Genomic DNA, 13,641 nt, shown 5'->3' on the forward strand with positions numbered 1-13,641 from the left:
TAGAATCTAGATGGTGGATATTCACTATAAAACTTTTCCATGTTCTTATACGTTTAGAAAGTTTTCCTTCTAAAATTTTGGGGAGAGGGGGAAATAGTTTATTTTTTAAAGCCAATAAGCTTGAAAACAATTCCAAAAAGTTAGCAATTTTTTTCTCAGCAAGGGTAGATACCCAGAATAAAGAGTATTATCTCTAATACACAAATTACAAGACAGCACTTGGCAGTGTATTTTTTCCTATAATTAAATATATACACACACATGTTTCATCAGCCTATAGTCATGCTTGATATTAAAGTTTACTTTTCTCATTCAACATGATTTAAACTGGATTACAAGCAAACACTACTTTTTGATATCAATGATAACTGCATTCTGACAATAAACACACTCTCACTCAAATTTCATGAAGAGATTTAGGAAGTACTACAATTTTTTCTCTGGAATTAATGTGGGCAACCTTCAACTTATAAACAGATCAATGACAAACTTCAGTTTGTCAGCAGAGGCCATTCCCACTGTGAACCCAGGTGATAGCCCATCCCTGGCTGAGCACCTTCTGAAGGCCTCAAGATTGGCTTTCCGATTTCCCTTTCCAGAGCCATCAAATGTTTCTTCCATTCTAGGTTTTCAAGATAATCATAGAGTTTCCCCTAATTTCCCTATCCCTAGAAGCAAACTCACAACTCTTAAGAAAACTTTTATCAATTTTTACTGCCTACACTAACGAAAGAGAGAAAGAGTCCTTTCTTACTTTTTTTCCCACCTACAACGTAAGGGCAGATAAAGATCGTATAACTGATATTAACTGGCTCTCCAAAGTTTACCAAAAATCAAAGATTCTCCTAGATTTCCTAGGAAAACTCAGACAAGTAGATCTGGGTATTATACTTGAGAAACTGTGTCTTAGGACTCTGGAGGAAAGAAAAGAACTTGGGAAGGAAGGCTGGGAGACACAATGTTAGATTTCATCTGTAAAACCAAAGCAGACATCTTGGAGGATGCAGAAGGAGCTATAAAAGAGTGCATGCCTCACTCGTCTCCCTTTTCTCCTTGTCACCTACCTACCCAATCCTATTTGCCACTTCACAGTTCTACTAATCCTACCTCAAATCAACCTTCAGAATGGTTAAAAAAAAAAAAAAAAAAAAAAAAAGAGTATACACTGGTTATTAGTGACAGGGATGAAGTAGGTAGTTCAGAAGAAGCCTGTGAAGACAGAATTTGGTGGCAGCATGGAGAGAGGCCACTGGCCTCTCCCGCTGTGACACGCAGTACGGTAGACAGCACCTGGTACACATATTGGAGACTGCTTAAAACTTTCTTTACTATGTCCCACAGCATCCTATTTAACTGCTTTCCCATATAAGCACAGAAACCAGAAAAATTTCTAATTATACAGTTTTATGTTATTTTATAAGCTTTAATTCTGGTTCTACTCTAGATATCTTAGAAGAAAATTTCAAGTGAGATGAATGAAGTATGATTTTAAAATGCATCAAGAGCTTACTATTTCTTTTAATGAAACCCCTGAAAATTAAGTAATATCGTATTAAATTAGCACTCACACCTAGTTTCTGGGGGCTGGTAGAACTTGAATTTTAAAATCTAATGAATCTTCTTGGGGCACCTGGGTGGCTCATTCGGTTAAGTGTCCGACACTTGATTTTGGCTCAGGTCATGATCTCAGGGTCATGGGATCACTCCACACTGAGTGTGGAGCCTGCTTAAGATTCTCTCTCTCTCTCTTTCTGCCCCTCTCTCCTGCTTGTGAGTGTGCACATGCTCTCTCTAAAATAAAAATTTTAAATAAAATAAAAAATGAAAATCTAATGAATCTTCTCAATTTATAACTTCAAATATATTACATATAATACTTTGTTGGCTTCGAGTTCTTTACTAAAAATTATATCATTTTGGGGCACCTGGGTGGCTCAGTTGGTTAAAGCATCCAACTTCAGCTCAGGTCATGATCTTGTGGTTTGTGGGTTCAAGCCCCGCGTCCGGCTCTGTGCTGACAGCTCAGGGCCTGGAGCCTGCTTCGGATTCTGTGTCTCCCTCTCTCTCTGCCCCTCCCCCACTCTCAGTCTTTCCCTCTCTCTGAAAAATAAATAAACATTAAAATTAAAAAAAAAAAAAATTATATCATTTTGACTCAATTACTTATTTATATATGTTTATTTTATTTTTTTTACTCAATACCTTAAAGCTATTGTGAAGTATGAGATTACAGGGTAAAGATTTTAAACACACGTGAGGGGTTCTTCCCAATCCTCCTTCACAAAACTTAATCCTAAATAAAGCCACAAAAAAATTTGACAACTTATTGGCAAAGAGACTGCAAATAGGGGAACCAAATGTCTGCTTTAGAGGCCGAGACATAAGAGCATCTATGACTGAATGTGGCAGAGATTTCTTTCCTACACTCTGGAAATTCTAAGCAGGCTGAATAACTTCTCTCCTTTCCAAGGTATGGTGAATGCCTGAATAAAATTTCCTATAAAATGTTAGAAAAGAAAAAGTGTTTACAAAATAACCTCCACCCTTTCTAGAAACCTAGTAGTATGCACACCCTCGATATTCTTTACACATGTCTCATATACACACCTATACACATATACATTTCACACAAATATGTGAGAGGGGTGGATAAAAGGAAAGGAAGAACGGCTAAAAAGCACAAAGTCCTCTTAAAAAAAAAAAGTACTGCCAAAAGGGTCCAAACCAAAGCATTCATAAAATAGTATGAAGTATATTTCTGAATAGAGAAATCACTAAAGCCAGACAATTCTGAAAAGTTATCCAAAAAGTCTACACACAACATACAAGATTTAAAGTTAATTTACTTACGGAAAAAATCCTTTTTCACCAAGTTTTTTGCACAGAGTACTGTAAAGGAAACAAAAAATACATGGAAAGAATTAAAATGGTAAGACTGCACTGTCAAAACGTTCATTTTAAAACACTGAAAGTACCAGTGAATGATAAACATTATAGCAAGGTTTGAAATATGATCACAAGCTTTTATTAAAGACTAGCAAAAGACAGCTGAACCAGTGGTTCCAACTTTAGCAATGATCACTCATAACAGCTGACAGCCAGAAAATTTATAAATCTGGTATTCTCATAAGGACCAACTTCCAATCAATCTTCCATCATGATTTATCTCAGAGCAGCTCAGTGAAAAGGGGAAAATAGTTCCAAGAAAAAAATAAGCAAACTCAGGTTGACATATACATTTTTTAATGAAATAATTTTATACTGAAGATCATAAATAAAATAAAGCTTTCTTGATATAGATGAGATTTTTTTTAAAATAACATTGTTATTTAGTCTCCACCTAACTCCACAGAAATTTTATAGGAGAGATAAATTACCTTCTTCTAAATCATCACTCAATGACAAGACAGATTACTGTATCTACCAAAAATTAAAAGTTAATACACTGAGTAGATATCCCAAAGCCACATTCTCTGGATTACCCTGCATGAAATTATTACTCGTAAGGTGATGGATGCACAACCTTACGAATATATTAAAACCACTGAATTGGAGGTGCCTGGGTGGCTCCGGTTCAGGTGATCTCGTGGCCCATGGGTTCGAGCCCTGCGTCTGGCCCTGTACTGACAGCTCAGAGCCTGGATTCGGATTCTCTGTCTCTCTCTCTCTCTCTGCCCCTCCCCTGCTTGCACTCTGTGTTTCTCTGTCTCTCTCAAGATAATAAACATTAAAAAAAAATTTTTAAACCATTGAACTGCACATTCTAAAGGGGTGAATTTTATAGTTTGTGGTTACATGTCACTTTAAAAAATTATTGCTTATATAGAGTTATAAAATTAACTTGTTTAATTCAAACTTGTTAAAATTGAAGGGAAAACATCGATTTCTGTATGGTTTATAACTTATAAAATATCTATACATGTAATATTTGGTTAATTTCTACCCACTTCTACTCGGTTGAAATGGTCTGGAAGTTTAGTGTTATTTAACATAACAAACCTTGGGAATAAGTCTATATATAACTAATCACTCTAAAAGTTCAAATAAAGGGGAGCCTGGGTGGCTCAGTTTGTTAAGCCTCCAACTCTTGATCTCAGCTCAGGTTATGATCTCATGGTTCATGGGCTCTGTGCTGACAGCACGGAGTCAGCTTGGGATTCTTTCTCCCTCGCTCTCTGCCCCTCCCCTGCTTGCATGTGCTCTCGTTCTCTCTCTCTCTCTCAAAATAAATAAACTTTTAAAAAAAGTTAAATAAAAATTATTTTAAAGACAGATGCCGGGCACCTGGGTGGTTTAGTGGTTGGTTTAAGCATTTGACTTTTGATTCCAGCTCAGGTCATGATCTAATGGTTCATGAGTTCAAGCTCTGCATCTGGCTCTGCACTGTCAAGCAGAGCCTGCTTGAGATTCTCTCTCTCTGCCCCTCCCAATTCTCTCTCTCTCTCTCTCTCAAAATAAGTAACTTAAAAAAAAAAAAAAGAGAGATGCCATTGGTAAATGAGTAAAATTATTAAGTAAGTACAAGATAGTGATTTAGTACCCAGAGTCATTTAGGCCCTGTCTTAGAAACAGTTTTATTTTTAAAAACATAAAAACTCAAATATGAAAACTAAGAGCCGTAACTGAGAGTACCAAATCACTAATTGGATTTAGAAGAACTTCTCTCTAACCTTCATTATCACCACATAAACCGTACAGAATACTCAGGATCAATACATTTACAACACATATATGAATCCAAATTCTAATCTTCAGTACTGCTGAGGTAATGACTTTTTTTTAAAACCACCGTCCGGGGGCGCCTGGGTGGCTCAGTCGGTTAAGCGGCCGACTTGGGCTCAGGTCACAATCTCGCGGTCCGTGAGTTCGAGCCTCGCATCGGGCTCTGGGCTGATGGCTCAGAGCCTGGAGCCTGCTTCTGATTCTGTGTCTCCCTCTCTCTCTGCCCCTCCCCCGCTCATGCTCTGTCTCTGTCTCAAAAATAAATAAAAAACGTTAAAAAAAAAATTAAAAAAAAACCCACCGTCCTATGATTCCAGAAGTGAACTGATTTCACATCCTGCTTTAGAGAAACCAAAAATATATGCGAATTCTCCAACTTCTTATTGCTAACCCTACAAAGTTATGTTTTGATACTCATTCGTTTTGTCTTCCTTCTGCTTATAATATCCACCGTCCTGTCTCACACTGTCCTTCCCCCTGTGTTCTAGATCTTATATGCAAATCACCACTTTCTCAGGGACCTGTTCTCCCGTCTCCTCTACTTATGGCCTCATCAGCATTTAAACATACTCTCCAGACACCATCCTACTTCTCCTTCAATGTAACTACTTAAGGGGCGCCCGGGTCGCTCAGTCAATTAAGCATCCAACTTTCACTCAGGTCATGATTTCGCAGGTTCATGAGTTCAAGCCCAGAATCAGGCTCTCTGCTGTCAGCACAGAGCCCACTTTGGATCTTCTGTCTCCCTCTTTCTCTGCCCCTCCCCTGCTCACACGCATTCCGCGCCTCCTCAAAAGTAAATAAACAGTAAAACAAAATTATAAAAACCCAACAGATTTCTGTATATTGATTTTGTATCCTACAACTTCACTGAATTCATTTATTAGTTCTAGTTTTTTGGTGGAGTCTCTAGGGTTTTATATATATAGCTATCATGGTATCTACAAATAGTCAAAGTCAAGGTTTTACTTTTTCCTTACAAATTTGGATGCCTTTTATTTCTTTTTCTTGTCTGATTGCAGCAGCTAGGACTTCCAGTACTATTTTGAGTAGAAGTGGTAAAAGTGGACACCCTTGTCTTATTCCTGAGCTTAGAGGAAAAGCTCTTAACTTCTCCCACCCCTGCCTCAGGACCAGACGGACCTAACAAATATACACAGAACATTCCATCCAAAAACAACAAAATACACATTCTTTTCAAGTGCACATGGAACTTTCTCCAGGATAGACCAGAGGTTAGGCCACAAAACAAGTCTCAATAAATTCAAAATGACTGAAATCATATGCATTTTTCCTACCACAGCAATAGACATCAATCACAAGAAATAATCTGGAAAGAACACAAACATAGGGAGGCTAAGTAACATGCTACTAAACGATGAATGGGTCAATCCAGAAATCAAAGAGGAAATAAAAAAATATATGGAGACAAATAAAAGTGAAAACGCAATGGTCCAAAATCTTTGAGATGCAGCAAAAGCTGTTCTAAGAGGGAAGTTTATAGCAAAACAGGCTTACCAAAAGAAACAAGAAAAGTAAACAACCTAACTTTATATGTAAAGGAGCTACAAAAAGAACAAAGCCCAAAGTCTGTAGAAAGGAAATAATAAAGTTTAAAGCAGAAATCAATGAAAAAGAGACTGAAAAAAAAACAATAGAAAAGATCAATGAAACCGGTAGCTGGTTCTTTGAAAAACAAAAACAAACAGTACTTTATTTTATCTGGATAAAACTTTAACCAGATTCATCAAGAAAGAGAGAGGACTCGGGGCACCTGGGTGGCTCAGTCGGTTAAGTGTCCGACTTCGGCTCAGGTCATGATCATAACGGTCCATGGGTTCGAGCCCCGCGTCGGACTCTGTGAAGACAGCTCGGAGCCTGAAGCCTGCTTCAGATTCTGTGTCTCCCTCGCTCTCTGCCCCTCCCCCGTTCATGCTCTGTTTCTCTGTCTCAAAAATATATAAACATTAAAAAAAAAAAAGAAAGAGAGAGGACTCAAATAAATAGAATCAGAAATGATGGAGGAGAAATAGCAATGAATGCCACAGAAATACAAAGGATTCTAAGAGAATATTATGGAAAAATTTTATGCCAACAAATTGGACAACCTAGAAGAAATAGATAAATTCCTAGAAACAAAGAAACTCCAAATCTGACTCAGGAAGAAATAGGTATCTCAACAGATGAAGTACTAACAAAATTGAATCAATAATCAAAAAGTTCCCAACAAACAGAAGTCCAGGTTTCACTGTGAATTCCAGACATTTAAAGAAGAGTTAATACCTATTCTTTTCAAACTACTCTAAAAAACAGAAGAAGAAAAGCTTCCAAATTCATTCTATTAGGCTGGCATTATCTTAAAACCAAAACCAGATAAAGACACTATAAAAATTAAAAATTAAAAAAAAAAAGGAATAACAACACTATAGGGCAGTATCTCTGATGAATATAGATGCAAAACTCCTCAACAAAATATTCAAACCCAACCCAACAATACATTAAAAAAAAATCATTCACCACAATCAGGTGGGATTTATTCCAGGGATGCAAGGGGCAGTTCAATATTCACAAATCAGTCAATGTGATCAATCACATTAACAAGAGAAAGGATTAAAACCATACGATCATCTCAATAGATGCAGAAAAAGCATTTGACAAAGTGCAACACCCATTCATGATAAAAACTCTCTACAAAGTAAATTTAGACTGACTCAACTTCTTCACTTCCCACTAATGCCTCAATTCATTAACAATCTGGCTTCCTCTGTCGCCATTGCCACTACGTGGCTTCTCCAAAGCCCAGGGGACATTAATTACTAAATCCATCCAATGGACAACTTTCATTCTTTATCACACTTGACACCTGAGGAGATTTGCCATCACTCCCTCTTCTGGAACCCCGCTTTTCTTTTGGTTTCTGTTTAACACCACATTTCACCTGGTTTTATACCAGGCATAAAATACATTCTAAATCCTCTTTGCCAGATCGTTTTCCTATATTCCATCCACGGAAGTTGAGGTTCTTCAGGATTTTTGCCCTGGATCCTCTTCTACTCTATAACCTGAGAAGCACAGATGCCCATCTCTGCAAACCTTGGAATTATATGTAAACTGTTATATGTATGTGTATTTTTCTGGGGGAAGAACCCACATTTTTCCTAGTAGAAAATTCGTAGCTTAACAGACTAACAAAGCTCTTTCTGCTCTCTAAAAAATAAATTTGAAGGGGCACCTGTGCGGTTCAGTTGGTTGGACGTCCAACTTCAGCTCAGGTCACGATCTCATGGTCCATGAGTTCGAGCCCTGTGTCGGGCTCTGAGCCTGGACCCTACTTTGGATTCTGTCTCCCTCCCTGCCTGCCTGCCCCTCCCCCACTCATGCTCCCTCAAAAATAAACATTAAAAAATTTTAATAAAAAATATAAATAAATTTGAAGAGCCACATTTCATGCATTCTCCCTGACCTTTACCATTTTAGTGACACCTAAATATTAAGACCCAAACTTAACTCTCTCCTGAACTTCAGGTCCACACAAATTAAATATGCCCCCAAAATAAAATCACCAACTCTCCCTCCCCAAAAACTGCTCTTCCGGTTTACTTTCTTTCAATAAACATCCTTGCTTTTAACTCCACTGCTCCAGTCAGAAACCTCCATAGCAACCTTCACTACTCCTCCCTCTCCCCACCTCCTGGCAGATACCAATTCTAATCAATTCCACCTCTGAAATATCCTTCATCTGCCCACTTCTATTACCAGTGCCACCACCCTTGTCCAGGCCACCATCAACTAGTCTAGGCCACTAAAACCAGCCTCCCAATCAGTCCCCTGCCTCAAGCCTCCACCAGTTCTTTGCAATGGACCCAAATTTTAAAAATACAATTAAGGCCTTTCATACATGTCCCATCCTCCTAATAACATTCCAAAATACCCTTCAAAAATTCCTCAAAACTATCCTTCCATCTGTGCTCTGGATATCACACCCAACCTACCACTCTGGAGGTAGCTGACCTCCATCTTCAAAACAGTCCCAAGGCTCTTGGGCCCAAACTTTATATTGGTTAACAACGCCCTTCAGGCCCTGGCTCCTGCTTACCTCTCTGATCTTATCTTTCATTACCACCCCTCCTCTCTAACCTAAGTCCAGGATCCAACCACACTAAACTTTCACTTTCTCAAACAAACTCCATCCCTCACCCAGAGAGTCATATGCCATTCCCTCTGCCTGAAACATTTTTCCCAGGCTTCTTCACCTAATCATCTCAAAAGGGAAAGGAAACCTTTTAGAACATATTTCTCTCAACCCTCCACCCATTTGTATTTTCACAGAATCCCCCACTTATAACATGCACTCCTCACACTTCATTATAAATGCTTAAGTTTAGAATACCACTTGTAACTATGGGTGTGGTAAACACCATACAGCATAAATCAGGTCTGCCTCAGTGGCGCACAAGCACACATTGCACCAGTGATTTGATGGGTGCTCAATAAATTTACTGGATGAATGAAACAGACTCTAAAATAATCTAAAATTTCATTGAAAGGAGGACTTTTTATGTGACAGATAAATTAATCCTCAAGTAATCATAATTTTAACTTGTGAAATTTTATTTTTATCGTTTCCTTTTATTTAAAACAAAGTAGTCAGATCATATTTGACAAATTTTCTTTTAAAAATCATTAAGATATTGTTAATATAAGTTTCAAAGGTCAACTGAAAAATACAAAATATAATTTTTTTTTTAACTTTTTTTTTTTTTTTTTTTTTGGCACAGGGCACACCTGGGTGGCTCAGTCGGTTCAGCAACCAACTTCGGCTGAGGTCATGATCTCACAGTTCGTGAGTTCAAGCTCCGCATCAGGCTCTGTGCTGACAGCTCAGAGCCTGGAACCTGCTTTGGATTCTGTGTCTCCCTCTCTCTCTGCCCTTCCCCTGCTCACGCTCTGTCTCTCCTTCAAAAATAAATAAACATTAGGGGCACCTGGGTGGCTCAGCTGGTTAGGCGACTGACTTCGGCTCAGGTCATGATCTCACAGATCCTGAGTTCAAGCCCAGCGTCAGGCTCCGTGCTGATAGCTCAGAGCCTGGAGCCTACTTCAGATTCTGTGTCTCCCCCTCTCTCTACCCCTTCCCTGCTCATGCTCTGTGTCTGTCTCTCAATGATAAATAAATGTTAAAAAAAAATTTTTTTAATAAACATTCAAAAAATAAAAAATAAAAAATAAACCCTTTTTTTTTTTTTTTTTTAAAGTTTACTTATTTGAGAAAGAGTGAGAGTGCACGAGGGAGAGAAGCAAAGGGAGAAAGAGAATCCCAAGCAGGTCTCCCGCTGTCAGCACAGAGTCAGACACGGGGCTCGATTTCACAACCAGTGAGATCATGACCTGAGAGGAAACCAAGAGTCAGATGCTTAACCGACTAAGCCACCCAGGCACCCCACGAAAGAATAACTTTAAAGTCAGATTCAAAGTTAAAGATAAATTGAATTTTAGTAATCCAGAGACTAGGAAGCCAGTACCAGGGTTCCAGAAGAAACAAGATTAACTTAAAACATAAATATCAAGATTGGTCAGATTGCTAACTTTAACACTAGACCTCAAAAGCATCAGCCAGTTTTTGCTTCAACTGTTTTTATACTCTAAAAGCAAAAACTCTCATTTGCAAGTTTTAAAAGAGAGACTGTTAAACATGATTTGAGATTTGGTAATTTTAGCTATTTGCATAAATAAATAATTTTCACAGCTAGAAGCCTTTTCTGTACTGTTCTTTTTCTTGGGAATGTATTCTGCGTACTAGAACCACAGCCTATTGCTCTTTCCATCTTCAGTACCAATTATGAGAGCTCAGTAAATGCTCAATGACTTGGTGAATTTCAACAAGACAGACTCCTCTCTGTCACCATAACAAAATCTCAACCAAGGAGGTATGTATCAGAATCTCCTGGGAAATGTACATACAATATTATAATGTAATTTTATGTTTGTAACATAATTTCATAATTATATTGATATGAATTTGTATTTGTAAACCTATCCTATTGTGAAGCATAAACTATAGAAAGTTGAGCCAAGACTGGGAATCCTGCAGCTAGGGAGGGAGGGGTACCACTACGAAGGAAATCTTATTTTTGTTTTCTAAACAATCATTACAGGAAGAGAGATAAAAATAATGTTGAGAAATGCTAGACTAAGTTACAGGAAGGGACTGGCAAGAGAGACAACTTATAAGCTGGGAAGGCCTGGAACAAAGGCTAAGGAGTACAGACTTTCTCCTAGACAGTTATCAATATTTCAGTATCTCTCAATGTTTAGTAAGCTTTCCATTGAAGTAATACATATAGGAAAGTGAAGAAATCTTAACTATATAGTTCAATGAATTTTCACTGATTTCTGTACTAAAAACATTACACTGGACTCCAGATATTTAGCAGTCATGTATTAATTTTGATTAATGCTAACTACAAATGTGGCATTATTAAGCATAGTACCGTTACTCCAGAATCCACTGGGGACCAGGTCTCACTCAATCTGTAGATTTGCACTAGATTAATTTCACTAGACTACTTTGATCACGTTATTACCCTTCTCAAATTCCTTCAAAGCATTCCTCATTCTTAAGACTACACACCTAAAACCTAGCCTGTTCTATTCTGCTCACCTCTTCTGCAGATAAATGGTTTTAAATCAGTAGAGGAGGTGTTCAAAATAAACTAAGATGAGCCTTGTTGGTGTCCTGGTCCTATTTCACAGGGAAGCAGATGTGATCATCTGGAGATGCTTAATAAGAAGGTAGCACTTCCTATATCATTCACTCTTTCCATATTTCCTAAGCACCAACTTTGTGCCAAGTGCTATGATAGATTCTGCAGATACAAAGATAAGTAAGACCTAGTACTCTGCTCTCAGAGCTTGCAGGTCAGATATAATTCCTATATCGTGCCACCAATGCCCGCCCCCCTCCTTTAACATTTACTTATTTTTAATGTTTATTTATTTTTGACAGAGAGAGAGAGACAGAGCATGAGCATAGGAGGGGCAGAGAGAGAGGGAGACACAGAATCCGAAGCAGGCTCCAGGCTCTGAGTTGTCAGCACAGAGCCCGACGCGGGGCTCGAACTCACAGATCGCGAGATCATGACCTGAGCCGAAGTCGGACGCTCAACCGACTGAGCCACCCAGACACCCCATCATTTACTCATTTTTGAAAGACAGAGCCTGAGTGGGGGAGGAGCAGAGAGAGAGGGGGACACAGAACCCCAAGCAGGCTCCAGGCCCTGAACTGTCAGCACAGAGCCCGACATGGGGATCGAACCCACAAACCATGAGATCATGACCTGAGCCGAAGTCGGACGCTTAACCGACTAAGCCACCCAAGTTCCCCATCAATGCCCTTTTTTTTGTTGTTTTCTCAAGAAAGGACTTTAAATTTTGAAAAATCTCCTTTAGTATATTTGATTTGAGGCAGTGACTGGAGAAAACCATTTGCAGAAGTGCAGATGCAGTAAATATTACTGTTTAAATCAATATTTTTTTTATGGTTGGATAGGAGTTATCTATATGCAACACACCATGTAGTAATATCAGAGTAAATCCCAGCTGTAGAAACAGAATGCTATTGCTGTTCTTACTGAGTTGTACTCATAATGAATGGCTGTCTATGCTTAATCTGAGTAAAACTCCCAACTGTTCAGTATCTTCTTGCCAAAAATTCCCCTTCCTCCTCCAGATTAGAGCTGCATTCCAATTACACTGCCGACTGGAATGAAACTGCTTGAGAGAAAGAAAAAACCACTCAGACATCCCGTCTTCTGTCGCCCCACGAAAACAGATTTTATAATACTGTTCCTGCAACTCAAAAGTTGTACTATTTTTGAACAGAGTAGATTTCTCTGTTTTTTTTCCTTGAACTTATCATTGTAAATTAAAACTGAAGTTCAGGATAACAATCCTATACATATACCAACAAGATGGCCTAGTACTGTAAAAATGTCTACTAATACGCACCCTTCCTGATGGCTAGCACATGACAGCAATTTAGATTTTCCTGCTCCAAGAAACAACCTCTACCCCAACTCCTACACATGGAATGAAAAGGAAATTTAAGCTCTTTAGAAAACTCATAAACAAATTTTTCCATGTACGTATTCTACTTATTGCTTTAAACAGGAGCACTAACAAAGATTCACATTCAAGAGCATTATTACAAAATGCTGCAATGAGCAAAAATGTCAGCTACAACCCTATGCACATAACAAAAATGAAACAGTTAAAGATGACAAACAGCATGCTGCAATATTATTACACATCCATTAAAATTATGTAAATATATTTATTGACAAGAAAATATTTCTTGAAAACACTAAAAGTCAATTTACAAATACATTTAATAAAATATAATTTTAGCAAGGAATATAAGAAGATTAGCTAACACTGAATATTTATTACTGAATATTTACTGTGCGAGTATATGCCAACTATTCTGTGAAGAAAGTGGTATTATTACCTACATTTTAGAAATGAAGAAATGGAGATTCAGGCATAAAGACTTGCCAGAGATTACAGTGTAAGTACTAGAGTTGAGATTCCAACTCAAACAGACTAATTACAGAATCCAGTCTCTTAACCATCATATATAAAATGAAACAGTCTCCCAGGTTACTTCTTCCTTTATAAGGGAACTTAACGCTGGTTAAAGCAATTACTGGCGTGATCCAAGTTCACAAAATGGTCAACAGAAACTTAGGATGCAAAAGGGCCTTCTCCAAAAAAATTAGCAATTTCCTTCTTTCAACAGATATATAACAGTTTACCTATACAGTCATATTAGACCTGCTTTTAACTAAATATCTTGCCACAGTGCCATTTAATCCAGGAATTTTAGGCAGTTTGTTTTATGCATGTTACAAAACAAACTGG

General features: G+C 38.0%; 1 protein-coding gene across 2 annotated transcripts in view; it reads right to left on the minus strand.

Moving 5' to 3' along the window:
- The window catches only part of SMURF2 (SMAD specific E3 ubiquitin protein ligase 2), a 119,212-nt gene that overhangs the window by 55,472 nt on the left and 50,099 nt on the right, over positions 1-13,641 (minus strand). For both annotated transcript variants that reach the window (XM_060645663.3, XM_060645660.3), the window contains exon 2: positions 2,851-2,889. In XM_060645663.3, coding sequence (XP_060501646.1) covers positions 2,851-2,889 — 39 coding nt within the window. The remainder of the gene's footprint in view (positions 1-2,850; positions 2,890-13,641) is intronic.

This window comes from Panthera onca, chromosome E1 (assembly GCF_046562875.1).
Source record: "Panthera onca isolate mPanOnc1 chromosome E1, mPanOnc1 haplotype 2, whole genome shotgun sequence".
NCBI lineage: Eukaryota > Metazoa > Chordata > Mammalia > Carnivora > Felidae > Panthera > Panthera onca.